This window comes from Raphanus sativus, chromosome 2, assembly GCF_000801105.2.
Source record: "Raphanus sativus cultivar WK10039 chromosome 2, ASM80110v3, whole genome shotgun sequence".
NCBI lineage: Eukaryota > Viridiplantae > Streptophyta > Magnoliopsida > Brassicales > Brassicaceae > Raphanus > Raphanus sativus.
In genome coordinates, this window is record NC_079512.1 from 19,854,811 (window position 1) to 19,878,690 (window position 23,880).

The following is a 23,880-nucleotide window of genomic DNA, read 5'->3' on the forward strand; positions in this document are numbered from 1 at the left end:
CAGTATAGTTAATTAGTATAATAAAAAATATTAATTAGTATAACCCTTAGGGTATAAGTTTTGTGGTTTATTATTTGCATATTTAAATTCAAAAGCAGAAATAAACTTTTTCAGGAAATAAAGTGTATAGTCATTGTAAACAAGTTATAGACACGATGCGTGGGTGTAAAATGCTAGAAAAATATTGAAAGTTTTATTTTGATACGATCAAATTATGTTGGCAAGAAATTAAATAATGGAACCTAAGATATAATGTTATACACTAGAAAGGCGGAGATTCAAATTTGACTTCTTCCTAATGTATATGCTTTTATGTGATAATTAACTTTTTTGTTTTTTTTGTTAACTTTACTTACATTGCATGTTCAAAGACACCTACCAAACGGTGAGCTTGATAAAGTTGGCATTAGAAAGATTGTGAACGTGATCTAATCTTCTAACACAAATTCAGTCGATCACCCCCAAAAACATGTATCATGAGATCACCTACTATTCAAAATCTTCTTGACATATATGTTGATTGTTTACACAATCAACAATTATGTCTATGTATCTTGTGACCGAACTAAAAAAACAACAATAAAGAAAACTTTAAATATCATTCTCGACTAAAACCCCGAATATATGGTTTTGCTGCCCATTGTCTCTCCCATCTCTCTTCCTCATTCCATCTATATATACATCTATGATGAGCAAACACCATCATTCACATACACAAGCCATTAATGAGTATGTGGTGGATAGTGGTGGTGGCTATCTTGGCTCACACGGCGTCTGCCTCCGTGAGAGAGTATAATTGGGAGGTTGAATACAAGTTCGGGTGGCCTGACTGCAAAGAAGGCATGGTCATGGCCATCAACGGCCAGTTTCCTGGCCCCACCATTCACGCCCTCGCCGGAGACACCATCGTCGTCCACCTCACCAACAAACTCTTAACCGAAGGCCTTGTTATCCACTGGCATGGAATTCGTCAGGTTTTCTACTCTCTTTCTTGAATAATAGTTTAGGAGACTGAGGTTTAAACGTTATTTATAAAACCATAACAGTTATAGGGAAAAATAGAAACTACCCAAAATTGTATTGTAAATTTCACTTTCTAATTTTGAGGAATGGAGATGCACTAAGCGATCATCACTCTCAATGAGAACTCAGTTAGATCTTAAATTTACTTGTGTTTATTTTCATATACATAATTATCCTTTAATGATTGATTTCATTATAAATAGATAAACATTAGTAATTGATTTGTCGTTCGATGATAAAGAATAGAGGAAATGGGTAAAGTTGATGAATAATTATTTCGAAGCACATGCCATGGCTAATGACTCCGTCTCTTCTCTATATGATTACTACGTGTACGACTCTTCGGACGTTGGTTTCTTCTTTGGACATTATTTATTGGTTAGTATTATTATAGCAAGTAGCAATTATTAAACTTTAAAAAACTAGTTTAATTCTATTTCTAGCTTACGACGATAGTCTCTATGAACATATCTTCTGCTCTTTTGCATGCAATATCCTAAATCCATATAAAACATTAAAACAACATAAATTATCCTGAGATAATCAAGAAAGTAGATTATGTGCATAAGTAACAGGGTTTTGTGAACAGCTGGGAAGTCCATGGGCAGATGGAGCAGCAGGAGTTACTCAATGCGCCATCAGCCCTGGCGAGACTTTTACCTACAATTTCACTGTTGATAAGGTAATTTTTTGTAGTTATAACAAAATGTAATAGATAAGAGTAAACAATATATATATATATATATATATATATATATATATATATATAAGTTATTGGAAAATTTTTATACGGTGCAGCCGGGAACACACTTCTACCATGGGCACTACGGCATGCAGAGATCAGCTGGGCTATACGGATCATTGATTATCGACGCGGCCGAAAGGAAGAAAGAGACATTAAGATACGATGGAGAATTTAATCTCTTACTAAGCGATTGGTGGCATGAGGATGTTCTCTCCCAAGAACTCGGTCTTTCTTCTAGGCCTATGCGTTGGATTGGTGAAGCTCAGGTTAATTATTTTCATCTACTAAACGATAATACATTTAGTTCATTTTCAATTCTGAATATATTATTTTGGAAAAATTTGAAGAGCATATTGATAAATGGGAGAGGGCAATTTAACTGTTCATTGGCGGCTCAATTTAGCAACACATCGTTACCAGTATGCACGTTTAAAGATGGTGATCAGTGTGCACCACAGAGACTACATGTGGAGCCAAACAAGACTTACCGAATCAGACTCGCCAGTAGCACTGCCCTTGCCTCTCTCAACTTCGCGGTTCAGGTTTTGATTATTTACATTGTTGTCCAAAAAAATTATTTACATTTCTCTGTTTTTCGATAAGTATACCATAATGATTTCCAAAACTAAATTGCATCAATGAGGACATATAGTCTCTTTAGCATCTAATTTCCTTTGTTAGGAAAGTTGTAAACAAAGTAGAAATTGCTGTAAAAAATAATTTTTTCAAATCAAATTTAACATTTTATTCAAAAAATATACCATAATATACATTATATAAAAACAAAATAGAAAATAAGTCAGAAAAGAATGGTAGGCCATAACTTCTTTGGATAGTGCCAGGCTACTAAATTGCCCTATCATTTAGGCTGCAAAAAGTGATGGGAATTGGTCCTTTGATTCGGTCTCCTGTTCCTTATGCCCATAGTGAAATATAATACAATTATACTAAAATATCACAGAATACGTTGCATGGTGTCAAACTCTGTGCCACAAATCTAAATATCACATATAGAAATGATATATTGAGATGTGTGCATGTCAATCGTTCCGTAGAGCGCGGGATTCCTTAAGAGAGTGGTCTACACTAGTAGGTAAACTGTATTGACTTTGAGATACCCAACTCATGGTCAGTTCTTTTGAATGCTAAACTAATGAAAGTTGTCTTTCGGCTTATTCCGTGTACGTGTATATGTATTTTATAAAAGTAATTACATTTTAGTAAACTAAAAATAATTACAGTTAATTTTACTAAAGAAATTGAAGGAATAGTTACCATTCCTATTTTTAATTAATCACTTTGTAAATTTATAAATCAATTTCGTATAATTTGAGTTTTTTTTTGCCATTTATCAATTGTTGTATCCTTTTCGAGGTTAAAGTGATCATCTGGCTAGACCAACTCTCATTACACCGCCTTACTCCGCTTAATGGAATCATTCGATCATCTGGAAAAGACAAAAAATTTCATATACTTTCTGGAAACACCGTCAATCAGACTCGATTACTTCTTTTCTACTATAAGTTTTGTATTGGGCCATTGGGCCTGGTTCTAGTTTTGTTAGTCTTAAAATATGTCACTGCCTTAAGGCTGAACACATTTTCTTTTCTTTAATTTAAATTGAATGCTTTTCTCGAAGAAAAAAGTGATCTTTTGTATAAATCGTGGTATTATAGGCTTATTTACATGGTCTAATTCTAAGTAATGGCCCAAGATTATACTCTACCTTTTAAATTTGAAGTATCGGCCCAAGATCATATACTGTGTGTTTTTCCTTTTTTTTTTAAGTTTGATCACGTGTGTGTTGTTTTTAACACATGGCAGGGACACAAGCTCGTGGTCGTAGAAGCCGACGGCAACTACATCACCCCTTTCACAACCGAAGACATCGATATCTACTCCGGCGAAACCTACTCCCTCCTTCTCACCACTAATCAAGACCCTTCCCAGAACTACTACATCTCCGCCGGCGTCCGCGGCCGGAAACCAAACACTCCTCCGGCACTCACCGTTCTAAACTACGTAACCGCCCCTTCTTCCCACCTCCCATCTTCTCCGCCGCCGGAGACTCCGCGATGGAACGACTTCGACCGGAGCAAAAACTTCTCGAAGAAGATCTTCGCAGCGACGGGAACTACTCCATCGCCGCCGGAGACATCCAACGAACGTTTGATCCTCCTCAACACTCAGAATCTCATCGACGGATTCACGAAATGGGCCATCAACAACGTCTCCCTCGCCGTTCCGGGAACGCCGTATCTCGGATCCGTCAAGTACAATCTGAGAACCGGGTTCAACCGGAGCTCGCCGCCGAAGGATTATCCATCGGATTACGACATCATGAATCCGCCGCGGTATCGTGAAACCAAGCGAGGGAACGGGATATACGTTTTCCCGCTCAACGTAACCGTCGACGTGATTCTCCAAAACGCCAACGGTTTGGTCGCAAACGCCAGCGAGATACATCCGTGGCATCTTCACGGTCACGATTTTTGGGTTTTGGGTTACGGCGAAGGGAAGTTTAAACCGGGAGTGGACGAGAAGACGTATAATCTGAAGAACCCGCCGTTACGGAATACGGTGGCGTTGTATCCGTACGGATGGACGGCGTTAAGATTCGTGACGGATAATCCTGGGGTTTGGTTCTTTCATTGCCATATTGAACCGCATTTGCATATGGGTATGGGTGTGGTTTTTGCTGAGGGGATAGACCGGATCGGTAAGGTGCCTGATGAGGCGTTGGGTTGTGGTTTAACGAAGCAATTCCTCATGAACCGGAATAATCCTTAGTAGTTAGTTAGTAGGTTGAATCAGTGATTTGTATTGTGGCGGCATTTGAGTATGGTTTTGTTTTGGTTGTGTACCATGTTGTAAACCGAAAATTGGTTCTTTTTATTGGTATTGTTGGTTCTTTAGTCGGTTATAGTGATTACTCTAATCTGGTTATTAAGGAGTTTACTTCATATATTTAATCAAAGAAAACTAGGGAGTAGAACAGACAAGAGGAGTGTCAACTTCAATTGTTATTTCAAGTTTTATATATACTAGATTCTTTCTCCGCGCTACGCGCGGAAAAGTGTGTTGATAGATTATTTTCCTATCATATGTTTCAATGTTTGTGTTTGGAATGAGAGTGTTGTATTTCTCAAAGCAATGAGAAATTCGGTGAATTATTTAGGGGTGCTAAATCCGGTAAAAGAAAACTAATTATAATCAAACCTAGCCGAGATTAAAAAGAGGGTTTAATTTGGTAATCCATAATATACCAAATAAATGTGATTTTTAAGAAACCGCGCTATCCAGAATATTCTGAATAAACATGGTTTACTTAGTTTTTTTATAATGATTATTTAAATATTTTGTTTCCCCAAAACCTGAATCATCTGCATTTGTTAAATAGAACACACTTATTTACATAGTTAGATTAGATGTTTATATACTTTGGCCGAAGATATTTTCAAACCCCTAATTTTTTTCCTGATGTCTCATTCGACATAGGAATATCCTTCAAGCAGGCGCCTGGACCAGGGTACGAACTCTCCTTCCAACATATTTTTAATTTTCGGCCATTTTCCGTTTTTGGCAGATTTAAACTTTGAACTTTGGTTTCACTAAATTTATATTTTTAAACATATAGTTCCATTTTCATAAATAATTAATTTATATACATACTATTTTTATAAGTAGAAATAAAACATTGTTTTATTTGTTTTATATTGAAAAATGTAATACATCGTTGTTTTTTTAAACACTTCTATAAATTTTGATAATATTTAATAATATTAAGTTAAATTAAAATTACATCAATGAAATTTAGTTAATGTATAAAAGGTAAAAACAATTTTTTCTTACTTTATACACAAAACACTTATGATAATACAGAAAATCATAAATGAAACTTATACATATGATAATAGATGTGACTAAAACAATGATCATCCAAATAATTCGTACACTGAATTTCTATCTCTTGAATAATCTAGGAATACATGTTTTGGCTTGAAATATACAATAAAAATAACTCCACGGTAGCAATGTTCAAAATTGTAGGTTCTACGATTTCATATTCAATTATTGATTTTTATTTTATAAAATATTTAACAATTTTGAAATATTTTGAAGTTGTGATTTGTAGCAGTTTTCAGTCACTGTAAAGTGTTTTTAGTGAAGTTTTTAGTTCAAACTTAGATCAGAGTATTTCTTAAATCTTCCAAAATCATTTCTCAAAAAAAAAAAATCTCTTCAGGTTCTAAATTATATTGATTCCCCCATGTATTTCTGTTGATATAAAATTGTTATTGGTTTAGTTGTACTTGCACATTGTTGAATATTTGTTATACTATGGAAGTGTTTATTAGTAAAGTTTCACTTAAAGTTTGGTGTTACGATATTGTTGTTTATTATTCCATTCCTCTATTGAGTGATTGATTATCAATGTAGACTACAATTTTTTTTTAAACATGTGAAAATAAGAGAGTTTTGGATCTTTACCGGGAAAATATTATTTTTAGGCTGTTGCAGATTTTTTTTGCAACCCGAAAAAAGAAGAGAATCAGAAGATGTCCAAGTGTTTTATCAGTAAAAGTTGACATGGAGAGGCTAGGTGTTCACCACACACATTTGCAAAATATACGCAAAAGACACAACACCATTCTCAATGGCACATGTGATTTGAAAACAACTTACACTATCACCCCATATACAATTGAATTCAAGAGATCATCTAGATGATAAAAAGTCTTAGGTAAGTTATAAAACTATAAAAACTAATCTTGTAGACATGTCTTGAAATCATACTCACACTCTATGTTTCAAAAGTTTTATATAAACAGAATGATTAAAACAAAGGCATGAACATGATACATCAAACGGATTAGAACCATGAGCAGCCTCATCATCCCCCCTCGTGTCGCCTTTTCCACAATCCAATCTTTATCTCAGAGTACACACGCAGACTTCACCTTTATTTCAGATCTGTACTGCAGAGACCATAAAAAGAAAAACAGTCTGGCATATGATGTCAGTTTCACTTGGACCATCTAATTGCTTTAATCTCTGATAAGGCAGCTCCATACAACTCTAACCTCTTATACACCGTGATATCTTGCCTGATATGGTCAAAATAGTGAAAACAAAAGGTTTTTCTTCTCAAATTCTTTTTTCTCAAATTCTTTTACTCTGGAAATTTTACCAACCTCACCTTTATGCAGCCAGACCTGAGTGTAAGGGAGAAGATACTTAGTTTGTTAGATACGTGGCAAGAGGCTTTTGGTGGAAGGTTCCATCAGTATTACAATGCTTATAATGAACTCAGGGTACATAGATATATACACAATTGTATTATTCAAAGTTTTGATTGCCTTTTGAAAACTTTTAGTCTGCTGGAGTTGAGTTCCCACCTAGAGCCGAGAGCAGTGTACCCTTTTTTACTCCACCTCAGACACAGCCTATTATTGCTCACGCCGCTGCTGCGTCAGATGAAGATGCTGCTATTCAGGCCTCTTTGCAAAGTGATGATGCTTCTGCTCTCAGGTACCCTCTGTACTTTACCGTAGAATCCATATTCTGTGTCTTAAGCATGTTATAGACTTTAGTGTCTTTGTTTTTTATAGTGTGGAAGAGATTCAAAGCGCTCAGGGATCAGTTGATATTTTGATGGACATGCTTGGTGCTCTTGATCCAAACCATCCCGAGGTTGAGATCTATATATTGATGATTATGATTTAGTGGCTCTGTTGTTTGATCTGGTTTGTAACGCTTCACTGTTGTTTGATGTTTGTGACAGGGTTTAAAGGAAGAGCTTATAGTTGACTTGGTAGAGCAATGCCGTACATATCAAAGACGTGTAATGACTCTGGTCAACACTACATCGTAAGGATTTGTTTCTACTTTCCTTTCACCCCCTCCTGTCTCTTTGCTCAGTTTGATAGAATCTGTTAATAGTGAAAGAGAGAACTTGTTTCTTTTGGAAGAGATGAGGAACTTCTGTGTCAAGGATTTGCGTTAAACGACAATTTGCAGCGTGTTCTTCAGCAACACGATGATAAGGCGAAAGTAAACTCTGTTCCTCCTGCAACAGCTCCTACTGCACCGCTTGTTAGCATCAACCATGACCATGATGATGATGAGTCAGATGATGATTTTGCTCAGCTATCTCACAGATAAATAAATGCCCCATCCATTGCTTCATTTCATTTGGATTCCGAAAAAGATTCATCGAAGTCATATCTGCAGGTCGAAAAGAGAGCGTGCACGAGGGAACTTCAACCCTATTCTTCCTCCACCACCACCACCAACAATGAGGCCAGTACATGTTGAATCTGGTGCTATGGACTTCCTCAGTGGTGATGTCTACACACCTCAAGGAACCTCAAGAACTTCCCATTCATCAGATCGAGACTCTTCTGCTCCTGTTTTCGACGATCCAGCTCCCCGGAGCAAATCCCCTGAGCAAGCTTTGTTCACCAAACCAGTTTATGACCACCAACAAACAGATCAGTTGTTGCCTCGTGCTCCACCACCAATGTCTGTTAGAACCAACCAGAGGCAACAATACTCGCACCAAAGTAATGTTCCTCAACGCTCAAGCAGTGGCTCTGAGTCCTCTTACGATGATCTATTGGGACAATCAAGGAATCTTTCCCTCAATCCAACCGCCTCTGCTGCTACACCACCACCAAAGAAAGATGACAAAACAGAGGATATCCTTTTCAAGGACTTGGTTGACTTTGCAAGAACCAGGAAGTCATCGTCCTCTTCCTCCAAACCCAACAATTAGAACAACAAACCGTTTTGAGACAGAGCTGCCAGTTGTTACTTTAGTAATAAGTAATAACAAATTACTCTTTTACTATTCTTCTTCATTTGTGTTTTTCCTTCTTTGATTGAACATGGATGATGAAAAGGTTGTTTCCTATTTTTATCAAACAACAAAGATGAATATATAGAGATTTGTTATTGTATAGATATGTCATAATGTATACATAGATAACAGTTTGAATTCTCAGTTTGTGAAAATACAAAGATTCTTACGTTTCTCTGTTGTGAAACTAACAAAAAAAAAAACACCAGTTACTATTAATTCTCAGCATGCTCTTCTCAGATTTTATCAACCTTGACGGAGGAGACGGCGGGCATCACCTTATGGACCTTGGCGGAGGAGACGGCGGGCATCACCTTATGGACCTTGGCGGAGGAGACGGCGTTTTTACGGTTGGTTGATCCAGAACGGCGGAGGAGACAGCATCCTTGCCGTTTGGTTTCTTCACAATCGGATCGTCGGAGACTGGCTTTCCCGTTCGACTTCATCACGATAACAAATTGAGAGAGTTTTGATTGAAGAAAAAACATGAAAAAGGAGATTTATAAATAAATGGAGAGGAAGCCATCAATCAATCCGAAACGGACAATTGATTACTTTACAGATCGATTGCAGTGGAGATGGAGAGACAAAACTTCGTTTGATCGACGAAAACCCAGAAGAAAGAAAAACGAAAATTAAAAAGAGACAAAATAATTCAGAGCCCAAATAGAGTGTGTGACGTGGCAAAATAACAATCCTTCATTGGTTGATTTTTTAGTATAGTATATATAGATATATATATGTGTATGTATAAAGAAGAAAAAGAAAACAATGTCGTACGTTTGTTTGAATACTATTGCAATTTATAAAAACACTAGATTTTGATCCGCGCTTTGGAAGCGCGGAATATTTTACGATGAAATTTTTTACTAATAACTTAACAAATACTTTGGTAATTTATAAAGAGTGTGTATTTAAAATATTTTTGCATTTAAATCAGTGTTTTTAAATTCAACCCGATTGTGACTATACCGGTTAATCCGGAGATCTGACAATTCAATTTAGGTTTCTAAAATATTCATATTAAAAAAATCAGTAAAACCCGAGACTAACCGATTGAACTAATGGATAATCGATATGTAATCTAATTGGACTTAAATTGTAAGATTAAAGAGAAAATGATAGATATAAAATAAATAAGATTAATTATTGTATTGTTTGGAAACATTAATAGTAGTATAAAAACATATTGTTTGGAAACATTGATAATAGTATAAAAAAATAAGTATATTGTTTGGAAACATGGATAGTAGTATAAAGAAAGAAACATTAGTGATTTAATGTAGGTTCAATTATAAAATATAAAGATGTATTTAATTTAAAAACTTACAAAATAAATGTTAGGTCCAACATAATGTTTCTGTTTTAATAAGATAGATTGATTAAGACTAATATTTGTTGTTGTCAAAAAAAAAAAAACTAATACTTCTGATTTAACTACTTTCGAGTTATGTTTGTAAGGCAGTTTTAAAATTTAATAATTTAAATTTGTGGGTTTTGTTAGATTTAATCAGAGCGGTTGTGGTTTTAATTAGATGAATTGACTACAGTTTCTTTATAACATAATTTAGTTGCATTGACTATAGTTTACGTGTTAGTTTTATTTAATTATCATTAGTCATATAGTATTAGTTTAGTATGATGTTATATAATTGCAATTTTAACTAGACTTAGTTTTTCTCCAGAGTTGAATTCGTTCAAATTTCTAGACCCATGTTTTAAAGATATAAACTAAAGAAACTTGAACAACACTGCAAAAAGGCTTTCGTGACTTACATTTTTACATTCATGGCTTGGGCCTTGTTATGAAGGAACTTTAAACATTCCAAGAGGTTTTACGTTGTTTCCAATACACAACAAACATAAACACCCCCTTATATTTATACCCCCTTTTTGGGTGTAAACCATATTTATACTTCCCTACATTCCACGTACAGATCAAAATCACCATGTCTCACAAAATTTATAATCAGAATTTTCTGTCAAACTGTTCATCACAGTATTATGCCCCATGCATGTATGTTGTAACTCATATGGTAAACATGATTCAGCAAGCAAATACTGAAATAAACATACGTAATCAATAAATCAAATAAATCTTAGCCAATTGACCAAAGTATGTCCAGAATCTTTACACACCTCATGGATTTTCATCGGAATTCAAATAGGAATAACTTTACTGACCATTCGAAGCACGGAGGCATGAGCACTAAGGCATATATGACAAAGTAAGGACGTTATAAAACAATTTACGAGTGGTCGTTGGTTGGTTAAGGTGTACTATTGATAGTTTGTATCATATATACCACAGACACTAAGCATTGCTCAGTTCATAAACATATAAGAGTATGATGAGAAGAAAACGACGAGGTTTCAAATAAATGTTGAGTAGCCGACAAAAAATCCCGAGAGACACGTTTCAGACAGTTTATAGAATCACTGCTGGCGACGAAACGTGCTTCCGTAGCACTTGTGTACTCTCCTATTGGTTCTGTTCATTGCACCTCTCACATTTCTACAAGAAAACATTTAAATATTACTATGTTGAAAATAAACAACTAAAAGCATCATGCTTGTATTGGTTTTTCTTTGATTTGAAACAAGGTCATACTGTATAATATATAGTTGTATTTCATTTGAACTACATCAATCTAGATACTAGTTGACATCTCGAAAGGATAATCATAAAATAAATGAAATTATGACCTGTTTCATCAATAATTCTTTTAGCAATCTAGCACTTTGACCGTTATACAAACAGTTATGTAATATACTCCCTTCATTTTTAATATAAGTCGTTTTAGAAAAAAATTGTTCTAAATAATAAAACGTTTTCAGTTTTGGATGTAAAATTTATTAACAATTAATGTCCTTTGATCAATGATAATATACAATTTAGGTTGGATTATAGTTAGATAAATGATTAATGTTGTTTTTATTTTGGAAAATGTAAGAAATTAATTATTTTCTTAATCTATGTTCCCTAGTTTAAAATGAATTATATTAAAAAATAGAAGAGTATCATATATCAATTGAGGGTGGTTAAACTTTCGTGATTTATTATCTACTCTTAAGTGTTATTATAGCTTTAAATTTTGTTTCATTATAAGTATAGTTTTATGTATTTCATGTATAAATTAAACAATTTTCCAATTTTTACATTTACTTTCAGTTCATTAATTAATAAAATGATGTAATAAATATAGATAAAACAGAAAATTTAATAGTTTTTAACTTTTGTGCAAAAACCTTAAAACACGTATTATAAACAGTGGCAGTAATATCAATTATATATATCAATTGCGACTGATTTTACAAAATAATTTTGATATCAAACTTTATTTCAAATTTTTATAACACAAATAAAACTGTGACCATAATGCAAAATCTCACGTACACTTTTAACTAACGTTGTTACAATCTGAAAATTATTTTTCTGAAAAAAGGATGGAATACTGAGTGCAAATTACAAATCTCAAGCAAAATTGGGTTAAAATATAAGAAGCAAAACTGGGTTTGATTGATAAAAAAGACATGAGATGTTACCCCAAAAACATGAGATGTTAATGTCAGATGCATTTTCTAACTTTAGAATCTGAATATAAAAAGGCATAACACTTTAGTACCTTGGTTAATCCCTATATATATCAATTTACTATATATAGGGATTATATATATATATATATATATATATATATATATATATATATATCAGTTTACTAAAACCCTATATATATATCAGTTTACTATATATAGGGATTATATATATATATATATATATATATATCAGTTTACTAAAACCTAACCCAAACAAAACTTAATCAACATAGAACATATATTTATTAATATTTCTCATATAAATGCAATTTATTCATGCATTAGGAATATCACCTTCACAATGTTTATCAATTTTACAAAGCTCAAAGGGTTAGTTAGATAGTTGATGTATTTTTATGCTGTTAAAATAATCCTATATAAGTCTGTTTTCCATTGATAAAATAACTTATGAAGTTTTGTAAGAAAAGCATATACCTCAATCATATACGCTAAAAGGTATTGGTGCAACACAACAAATTATTAGATTTTTTGTCTTCCGAATTAGAATTAGAAGGGAGATTTTTTTTGTTAACAAAAAAGAAGAAGAACAGAGAAGTTTTTTATGAATCTAGTGATGCTTTTAGTTTATGGATTAAAAATCTTATTTAGTACTGTTAAATTTTTTGTCTTCCGGACTATAAGCGAGATTTTTTTTTTTGTTAACAAAAAAGAAAAAGAACAGAGAAGTTTTTATGAATCTAATGATGCTTTTAGTTAATGGATTAAAAATCTTATTTAGTAACGTCTTCTTTTTGTTCTAAAAAAACTTCTTTTCGACTAAAAATGCATTCATGGAATTCTCAAAAAGAAAACGAAATACAGAAAAACAAGTCAAATATCCGCTTCTCGATATTTAGAGCCAACAATCACATTATCTGAATACAATATATGATAAATGCATATGACATGTAAAATATCAGAAATACTTAATTGTTTATGAAAATTTTAATTTACAAGAGCTTGTACAACTTTAGAATGTTATACCTGCCGTACTATTATATGACAAAATAAGTTTATCTTTTGCATAAATAAATAAAAATATGAAAACATGTTAACGAATTATTAAAAAATATCATGATGTATTAAATTCATTATTTGGGAAGAGTTGATAGGGGCACGGAATTTCCAAGGAAAACCCAAATAAAAACAAATAAAGGCTACCAATCATATTTTTTTTAAGCATTTTACTTGTATCAGCAGGAAAATCATCAGTTTTTTTTTTTTGAAACGTACATAGTAATCAGAATACCCTTTTCGGATTGTTAAAAATGTTCAAAAATCTTCTACAGAACTAGCGGACGGGAAGAGTTTTTTCTGGTAAGAATAAAGAAGAGAAACTGAATCTAATTGATGTTCATGTTCTTTTTCTAAGATGTTCCTTGGCATCGTCGTCATGCTGCCGAAAGAGATCCTCTATAAGGCAGCCTCACTATGTAACCCAAATCGGAAGTTCTCAACTAACGGTACAGCAAGCCATTCAATGCTTTCCACCTCTCATTTTTTAAACTATGCATAGCTTCTATATCTTATACTACAACATGTTGAGTAAAGGTTGTACATCTCAAAGAACTTAACCTTGTGTGTTAGCCGATTGATAGTGGATCTAGTGGTTTTCCTATTGCATGGTCTTGCTGCTTAGAGAGATTAAGAACAGAAAACTCGTTCGTACGCGAAATACAAGGAATAATTCTTCTAAGATATAATCGAGCATGAAAATGGTCATATCATATCTAAAGATATACTACTGTGAAGATATACACATAAACTTTGAAAAATCAAATATAATACATGTTAATTTTTTGGCAAAATCAAGCTTCAGTCGGCACTTCAATTAAAACATCTTCTAATTTTGATGACGTGTAAAAATCATATTTTAATAAAATTTAACTAAAAATTAGTTAAAAGAAATAGATTTTTATTATGATGCGAGAGATATGTTTGTTGTAATGTCTCAATCTTAACACTTGCTCTCATGTTGTTCTTAGTTAATCTTTATTGTGTTGTTTATATTATAAGAATCTAGATCGGTTTTGTTATCATGCAATTAGATTTTTTTTTTAAATGTGTATATATATGTCGATCTAAATAATTCAATGTAAACAACATAGCAAACTTTAACCGAGTATAATATGAGAGAAATGCTTAGACTAAAACATTACAACGAAAATATCTCTTATACAAGATAAAATTAATCATTTTAATTCAGTTTGGTTAATCTTATTAAAATAACTAAAGTTTAAAACAATTAATTTTTGATAAAGTTTTTATTTTTCTAAAATGACTATTTTGTTTTTATTTTATTTTATAAAACAACTATATACTTTTTTAATCAATGTTGTTGTACATGCGGGTATCTATGTCAGAAGCTGATTGATGTTTCTTTCATGTCATTAAAATTAGATAACATGATAATTAATGTGGCGATTGACGTATGACTTCACCAAAAAATTAAGCAAAATGTATGATATTTGAAATTTTCAAAATTTAGATATGTGTTTCTACGGTTGTATCCTGATCTATAAATTGAATGCAGAGATATATTGGACATGATTTTACCTTTTTCGAATCATATATGTGAGTTTTTATTCATAAAACCATTTGTTTGTTTTCTCACATAGTAACACATATTAAAAGATGAATAGATAGTTACAAAAATTGATATTTTACCTTTTGTAGAAAATTATGTTTTATTCTTTACATGTATAGAAAGAAATCAAACTGAAAATTTAAACATATCTTTATAGAATTGAAAATTGAAGGATATTTTAAATTATTTAAGAAATTTTTCAAATACTTGTAATTTTTGAAATCATAATAAAGTAAAATATATGTATAATAATAAATGTATAAATTTAGTCACTGCTGGAAACTTTTTTTTCCTTTTTTCTACTCTGCCAGCCTTTTCTCTTCTTTTTTTTGTTATACCAGAAAAAGGAGAAAAAAACTTATTATATAGCAATAAAAATCTGGATAAAATAGTACCAAAATCATATACAATTAATTTATGAAATTTTAGAGTTTGTAAAACTATTGGATGTATGCATTATTATTAAAAAATTATACTGAACATAATATTTTGTATTGTCTTCCTACCATGAAATAGAAGTTTTTTAATAATACATTGTAAAATAAATATTTTAAAACAAATATAAATGAATTATTTAATTATTACATCAATCAAATTACTAATGAAGGTGATTGTACAGAAAATTATATGAAATTTAAGTTTACACAACTTTAGTTTTATAAACTCTTACAAAAGGACGTCATTTGTTTTATTCTCTTTATTTTATTTTAACAATATCTTATTTAAATTAGTCTACTTTATTAAGCTTGTACAAGTTATTTTTTTAATTAAACATAACTTTCATAATAATTAGATGGTTTAGAGAGTTCTTTTAAAGAAAATTAAGTCTCCAAGCCATCTTTTCTCTAAAATATCTTATTTTAAATTCTGCGAATCATTCAATGTTTTTTTTAATAGTATGGTTAGCCGTGATATAAAATACAAACTCTTTTATTCTATGTATAATCATAATTTTCCTTTGTTATTAGAGTTGTATTTTCGTAGTATAGAACCGTTCAGTTAAATTTGGTATATCTGTCTTATCTATCTATATATATAATATGCTGCTTATAAAGATTATCTAAATGGAAAATTGTATGAATCTTAACGTTTATACTTAAAAATATGAAAACATTTGACTTGTTATCTATAGGTACGCTACAGATTTTTTAAAACATTTGAGATATATTTATTTATGAAAATTTATTTTTAACATTTTACAATTAATGTTTAAAAAGACATTGCACATGGTAATATTTAAATAATTAAATAAGTATGTATAAGGTAGTATTCTGATATATAAATTGAACATATGTCTGAACAAGATTTTTTTCATATATTTGAGTTTTTATTTTTTAAAGGATAATATATGTTATATATTCATTAAGTTATTTGTTTGTTTTCTGACACAGTAACACATATTAAAATATAAATATATAGTTACATAAATAGATCTTTTACTTTTTTGTAGAAATTATGTTTTATGCTTTACATGTAAAAGAAAGGAATCAGGCTGGAATTTTGAAATTATCTTTATAGTATTGACATTGGCTAGAATTTTACATTATTTAAGAAATTTCTCAAACATTGGTAGTTTTAGAAATCTTAATAAAGTAAATATATGTATGATAATAAATGTATAAATTTAATCACTGCTGGCAACTTTTTAGTTTCCTTTTTCCTACTCTGCCAGCCTTTTTGTTTTTTGTTAATGAAAAAGAGGAAAAATGAAATATATAGTAATAAAATATATTGATAAAAGATATCCAAAATCATATACAATTTATTAATGAAAATTTAGAGTTTGTAAAACTATTTAAAGTATATATTATTATTAAAAACTATACTGGACATAAAAATTCGTATTGAATGTTTACCAAGAAATCAAAATAATATTTAGTTATATTTTAAATTTAAATAGTATATAACTAATATAAATAAATTATTTAATTAATACTTCAAATCCCATAGTTTGTAAACTCGTACGAATGTATGTATTTATGTATTCTCTTCATACTATTTTATGATATTTTCTTTAAATTGGTATATTTTACTAAATTTATACAAAAGTTACAGATATTAACTAAAAACATCCATGATAACTAGATGCTTTAGAGATTCTTTTTTTAATATTTACTCTCCATGCAATCTTTGTTTTAAAAAGATACTTTTTAAATCATCTGAACATTCTGTGTTTTTCCATGGTGTGGTTGATCTTACTATAAACGACAAACTCATTTTATTCCTTTGTAATTGTTATAATTGTACTTCCATGTTGTAAAACCGTTCAATTAAACTTGAAATATCCATCTTATTTATCTATATTTAAAATAAGTTGCTTATGAAAATTATATAGATAAAAAAATTTATATGAATCTTAACATTTATACCAAGAAAAAATGCAAACATTCGTAACTCGCATTTGTTGAATCGTTATTTGTCTGTACGCTATACACTTTTGTAAATGCAAGATATATTTATTTATAAAATTGATTTTAAACATTTTATAATTAATACCATAAGACAATTTCACATGGAAATATTTCACAGAGAAAGAATACCTTTTAATCTTTGTAATTTTAAAATTATTTCAACATTTTATATCCTTTATTTTAAGAATATCTGTCTTGTTTAAAATTATCATTTAAACATTATCAATATTATTCCGGTAAAACTATTGATATTTAATTTTAATAAATATTGTTAGTTAAACATCACTAAATTCATAGCGCAAACCTATTTAAATTGTTCACACTCATTTTAAAGTAATTATTGGCACTTGAAAGAATATTATAATCTTTAGAATAATAAGTTATATAGATGAAAATTATCATTTTATAGACATGATGATTTTTCTTTAGAAAAACAATTCTAGTTAAATTTTTTTAAAGTTAAATAAAGGTATGAACTATAGATGGAAGGAAACCCAAATATTAATTATCCAAGCAATCTTTGTTTTAAAAACATAATATTCCAAATTATCCGAACAGTCTGTGTTTTTCCGTGGTGTAGTTGACTTTACTATAAACGACAAACTCATTTTATTCCTTCGCAATCGATATATTTTTTTCAATTAAATTTGATATATATATATATCTTATTGATCTATATTTAGAATAAGTTGCTTATAACAATTATATATAAATAAAAATTATGGGAATCTTAACATTTATACCAAAAACATATGCAAACATTTGCAATTCACATTTGTTTAATTGTTATTTGTATGTACGGTATGCAATTTTAGAAATGCAAGATATAAATTTTTTTAAACATTTTTATTTAATATTATAAAACAATTTCACATGGAAATATTTCATAGAAAAAACTATTGATCTTTGTACTTTTAAAATGATATCAACATTTTACATCCTTTATTATAAGAATATATGTTTGTTTTTTAAAAATATGATTTAAACATTATCAATATTATTCCGGTAAAACTATTACTATTTAACTTTAAAAAATATTGTTAGTTAAACATCACTAAATTCATAGCACAAGATCTATTTAAATTGTTCACACTCATTTTGTAAGTAATTATTAGCACTTGAAAGAATATTATCATCTTTAGAATAATAAGTTTTTATAGATGAAAATTATCATTTTATGGACATGATAATTTTTTCTTTAGAAAAGCCATTCTAGTTAAATAAAAAAATTTCAGTTGAATAAAAATATGAACTATAGATGGAAGGAAACTCAAAGAAAATAAATGTGAAATCTTTTCTATATTCTTCCAACAAATTTGGTGCCGTTTAGAATGATTCTCAGTGCCACCCTTTCAGAAGCTTTAATTTAATACTCACTATATAAAGAGACACACATACATACATGCATCTATCTCTCTCTCTCCCCCTCTCTATTCTGTGTCTAATGGCTTCTTTGGTTTCAATTTAGAAGCCGAAGCAATTTGCTAAAAAAAAAGCCGAAGCAACAAGAGTTTTCGAGGTAAATTATATTCTTCCTTCGGTTCTGTTTTTTTTTCTCCACATTATGTATTGTTTGGTCTGCTTGTCATTTAACAATCTATCAATATTTCCTATTGCATGATCAATTATTTTTTTTACTTTTTGAAAAATTGCATGATCAATTATTTCAGTAGTAAAAACGACTGAACTGAGTTTATGTCCGGGGAAAATGGCTACCCACTTCAAAAATCGATGTTTAACGTCATATTCATTACTTGATAAACCATGACTCTCGTCTTATTTGTTTTTGATTAATCTCTTAGTAGTAGTTTTTATAGTGGGGGGTCTATAAATCATCTATTCTATTAATTCTGCAGTATGTCCTATTGATAAAAGTTGTGTCCATCTTTTTAATTTTATAACTCTTTTAATACACTTCATTTAACATTCTTGAACCTACTTATAAATCTGAAGGCCATTGAAAATAACCGCAAGTACCTATTACTAATCTAAATGTTCCGTAACCTTCAATTTAATTCCTAAATTCACGGAACCCACAACTTCAACTACATTTATTATTAGATGGTTTTAGATATTAATAACTATTTTTCAGGACCATCACTATAATTTATAGATTTGCGTAGGTTTTTCAAATATATCTTTAATTTAAATATGTTCTATTAATTTAGCAGTATGATCAATTGATAATAGTTGAGTCTAATTTTAAAAATACATGGAAACTATAAATATAACTGCAACAACCTATTTTCTTAGAAATATATTTTTTTTTTAAAAATATAACTGTTTTTCTTAAAAAATATATGCCAAGATATAACTGCAACAACAACAAAAAAGTTTCATAATGATAAAATCCTATTTTTCTAAGAATGTCATATTTTTTGTATATCAAACACTTTATCATGGAACTTAAACTCTTATTTTAAAGATCTATCTATATCGAACTCCTTAGCATACTAATCTCAATTTCAAATTTTATATATTTTTGCAATTATATTTCAGAGATATGAGAAAAAAAAATTAAATATATCCTAGAGAAAATTAAATATTAAGAGATATAATTGACTACAGCTTGGATTTTATTTTAAAATATATATTTCTTAAAAAATATAAAACAAAAAATATATCCATCATTTTAAGAGCGGATCATAAATTTGATTTAACTATTTGAAAAAATTGATTTGCGGATGCGGATTATAAGTATTTGATTTGGAGTGGGTGCGGGTTGGTAGATTTTAGATTGCAGGTATCAACCGATCCGAAAAGTATTTAAAAAATAAAAAAGTAAACACTTTTTTAAAATATGATAATTAAAAAACAATTTAAAATTTTTAAAATATATAATTTTAATTATAAATATATTTTTATATTTTTATCATAATTAAATTAAATAATTATTTAAAAAAAAATTATAACCCTTGAATAATCGCAAAATTAAATGAGCTGAGTGCCGGTACAAATAATTTGTTTGGGATTGTGCGGATCATATCTTTTGACCAAAACAAAATTGAAAATCCGCGAGTTGGCGGGTTCTGGCGGATTAGACTGACGATATACCGGATCAATTTTTAAATTGTTATTATTTAATAAAATATATTTTGATTAAAATTTATACATAAATATGATTATAAAAAAAAAAAAAATAAATCACAAAGAAAACACAAATATGAGAATTAAATTAAAACAAAAATTAAAGAGCGGGTCAGAATCTAGTAACTAATTAAAATTGGGATCTCTAGCTAAAGCTTTGTATTCTTATCAATCTTAGTTCACAAGTTCGATCTCCAAAAATGATGCAAACTCAAAAAGAATTTGTGATCTTTTACATTTGGTGTTCCTCATTTTTTTCCTTAAGTTCTTAATATATTTATTTTATTTTACCAAAAAAAATGTCTGATCTCCATATTTCACTAAAAGTCTCTGATTTCTTCTCTCTCGGGTTACTAAAGTGTTTTGATTGGATTATGCAATTTGATTTTTGAATTGAAGCATGTTCTCACTAAGTGAAGGGTACGAAATAAATTCAATCATATCTTTTTTTTGATTTTAATGACACTCTTCTACAGGGTGATATATCCTATTGAAAAATGTTTAACAACAATACAGAGATGTTCTGCGGTTTAGTATCTAACCCGGAGCGAGATGTCTGCCCTGCTTCCCTCACCGCTCTGTGTGACGACCAAGAAATGGAAATAGAAGAGCTTGAGAGGAAGATCTGGAAAGACAAGCAGCGTCTAAAGCAGCTCAAGGAGATGTGCAAGAACGGGTTAGGTAAAAGATTGTCGAAGCAGCCTGAGGACTCGAATAAGAGAATGATGTACCAGGCACAAGATGGGATCCTGAAGTACATGTCTAAGGCCATAGAGCGTTGTAATGCTCAAGGTTTCGTTTACGGGGTGGTATTTGAGAACGGGAAAACTGTAACGGGGTCTTCTGATAACCTCCGTGAGTGGTGGAAAGACAGAGTGAGGTTTGATAGGAACGGACCAGCTGCTATCTTGAAGCACCAAAGGCAGATCAATCTCTCCTCTTATGGAAGTGAGATAGAGCCTGTGGGTGGTGGGGAGAGTACAGCCCATAAGTTGCTTGAGCTACAAGATACAACTCTTGGAGCTCTTTTATCCGCTTTGATGCCTCACTGCAAGCCTCCTCAGAGACGTTATCCGTTGGAGAGAGGTGTGCCTCCACCTTGGTGGCCAACGGGAGAAGAAGATTGGTGGAATGATTTGCCTTTGCCGGTAGATTGTCGCGGACTTCCTCCTCATTACAAGAAGCCTCATGACCTCAAGAAGGTGTTGAAAGTTGGTGTTTTGATTGCTATAATCAAACATATGGCTTCAGATATTGAAAGCATACCTAAGCTGGTGAGACGGTCTAGAAGTTTGCAGGAGAAGATGACTTCAAGGGAAGGAGCCTTATGGCTAGCTGCTCTTAACCGAGAAAAGAGCAATGTTGATCCAAGTCAGTACCCTCCTCTAACCTTCTCCGGAGAAAGCAACTCTAATGTTCTAGGAGCGAGTGCCGAGACCGATGTTCTGTTTCATGAATCTGCTGATTATGATGTTAAAGAACCTTATCATCAGCATGTTCCTGAAGTTGGCAACAACTATGTTAACAACAAGAGGAAGTTTGAAGGAGAGTTAGGGTTATTATTTAATCCAAGAACAAACCTAACTTGTGAAAACAGTTACTGTCCTTATAGCCAACCGCACATGGGATTCCAAGACAAGGTCTTAAGAGAGAATCACCAAATGACTTGTCCTTATAAAGCCATTTCCTTTTACCAACCCAATAAACCATTAGGTATCCCCCTCAGTTTCATGACTCCTTACCAAGTGGAAATGCAACAGCAGCAACAAGTTCAGAACATTCAAGACCAGTTTAACCTATCAAACACTCTCTACAGACCAACAGCAGCAGAAAGAGGAGATAACAACAATGACTATCTCTCTGATCACCAGTTTGGTTTGGTTGACAATTCGTGTCCTTCTACTTCGGTGATGAATCATAATCATGGTCTAGTCTTACCTGCTAACTTCAATGGTGATGCGGAAACAGTAGGGATGGAGAACAATCAGCAGAATCAACAGGAAGGCTTGCCCATGCCTTGGATTGAATGAAGAAAGCTTTCATGAGTTTTCTTGCTCTGTTTCTTAGCTTTGTTACTTGTTTTTTTTTCCTCGTTGGAAACAGTTTTATAATTCAAAGTACCTCATTCTTTTATCTGAAGAGCTTCCTTCTACTTTTGACCCAAGTAAAGTATAAGTTGCCTTTTATTTGTTTAGAGACGCCGTGTAGTGTGCTTGATTTGGGCTTTATAAGAAAAATGAGTTCATGTCCTAAACTGTCCATGTCTTAAATCTATTGATCTATCCATACTATTAAAACAGAATTACTAATACGATTCTTCCCTTGAATTACAGACTTATGCCACTACCTTGTTTTTTTCAAAATTAAATAATCTAATCTTCAGCTATTATTCCACCAATAATATTCAATCAATCACATCCATTACCTCATTATTTTTTCGAAACAAAACGTAACAATTAGACCCACTTTATCTAAACCAATCAGATGTAACAATTATTTTACAACCAATCACATCCAAACATGAATAATTTACATGATTACTTAGATGTACACGAATTTCATATATCACAATTGTTTATATGTCACTTTACATTATGAATTATCCAAAAATCTTACACCAAAAAGAAGTTTCAAAAAATATTTTCATACTATAAGCCTTTTCAAGATGCTATACGCATTAACTAACTACATTTTTTATTATTCTACCAAATATTCTTCGCATTGTTATTAGAACCAAGCCAAAAAACCAGAATTAGGGATAAGCAATCGGGTATTCATTCGGGCTTAATCCATGTCTATTCGGGTTTAATCCATGTTTATTCGGGTTTTGAGTTTCCGAGGTTAAAAATTTCAATCCCCTTCAGGTATTTAAAATTTTTGGTTCGGACTCAGTTCGGATTTTTGCGGGTTTCAATAACCCGTTAAAATTATTTTAAGAAATTAAAAAATTTATTATATTTTAAATTTCTCAAAATATATAAAAAAACTATTACATATAAGTTTGAATAATGTATGCAAAAATATATAAACTCAACATATAAATTGTTCTGACATCAATATTTGGATAGATAATCAATAGATATTTCAAATATTTTTTGGTATTTTTGAATATTTGTTTCGCTATTTTAAACATTTACTTTTAGAAAATTTCAAAATATCATATATATATTTTGCATACATTTCACATATTAAATCTAAAAATAATTAATATGTTTAAGTATATAAATCTATTTCAGATACATTCGGGTACCCGAAATACTCCGAAATACTCTTGGTCAGTTTTGGTTCTCTAGATAAAATTATTTTTGAACCCATTCAGATATTTTACCAATTTCAGTTCAGCACTAATTTTTCTGATCGGATTCGAGTTTTTTGCCCGGTCCTAACCAAAATAGTCAAACTGAAACCAAATCAAAATTCATAAAAAACCAAACGGTTCCTATATCTTTGATTGACAAGACGAAAAACCAAAAATTAACCAGAAACCAAACAAAAAATAACAAAATAGAATTAATTAGAAAATATTCTCGTGCTTTTAAAACGCGGATCAAAATCTAGTGAAATTTTA

General features: G+C 30.9%; 2 protein-coding genes, 1 long non-coding RNA gene and 1 pseudogene across 3 annotated transcripts; 3 read left to right on the forward strand and 1 right to left on the reverse strand.

Moving 5' to 3' along the window:
• Positions 1-451: 451 nt before the first annotated feature.
• Positions 452-4,691, forward strand: LOC108819100 (L-ascorbate oxidase). The gene is given in 6 exon segments (XM_018592094.2): positions 452-723; positions 726-974; positions 1,613-1,705; positions 1,822-2,034; positions 2,116-2,310; positions 3,593-4,691. Coding segments are annotated over 6 exon segments (1,815 nt in total). The 5' UTR covers positions 452-624; the 3' UTR covers positions 4,559-4,691.
• A 2,200-nt stretch (positions 4,692-6,891) lies between these two features.
• LOC108819111 (TOM1-like protein 3) lies at positions 6,892-8,705 on the forward strand (annotated as a pseudogene).
• On the reverse strand, positions 8,705-9,314 carry LOC130507855 (uncharacterized). Its single transcript, XR_008942470.1, has 2 exons — positions 8,945-9,314; positions 8,705-8,908 (listed from the first exon to the last, which is right to left on the reverse strand). It is a non-coding gene; the product is annotated as an uncharacterized LOC130507855 (long non-coding RNA).
• Positions 9,315-20,794: 11,480 nt separating this feature from the next.
• On the forward strand, positions 20,795-22,342 carry LOC108841566 (ETHYLENE INSENSITIVE 3-like 2 protein). Its single transcript, XM_018614317.2, has one exon. It carries the CDS (start codon positions 20,810-20,812, stop codon positions 22,340-22,342), a length of 1,533 nt encoding a protein of 510 aa, XP_018469819.2. The 5' UTR covers positions 20,795-20,809.
• The last annotated feature ends 1,538 nt before the right edge of the window (positions 22,343-23,880 follow it).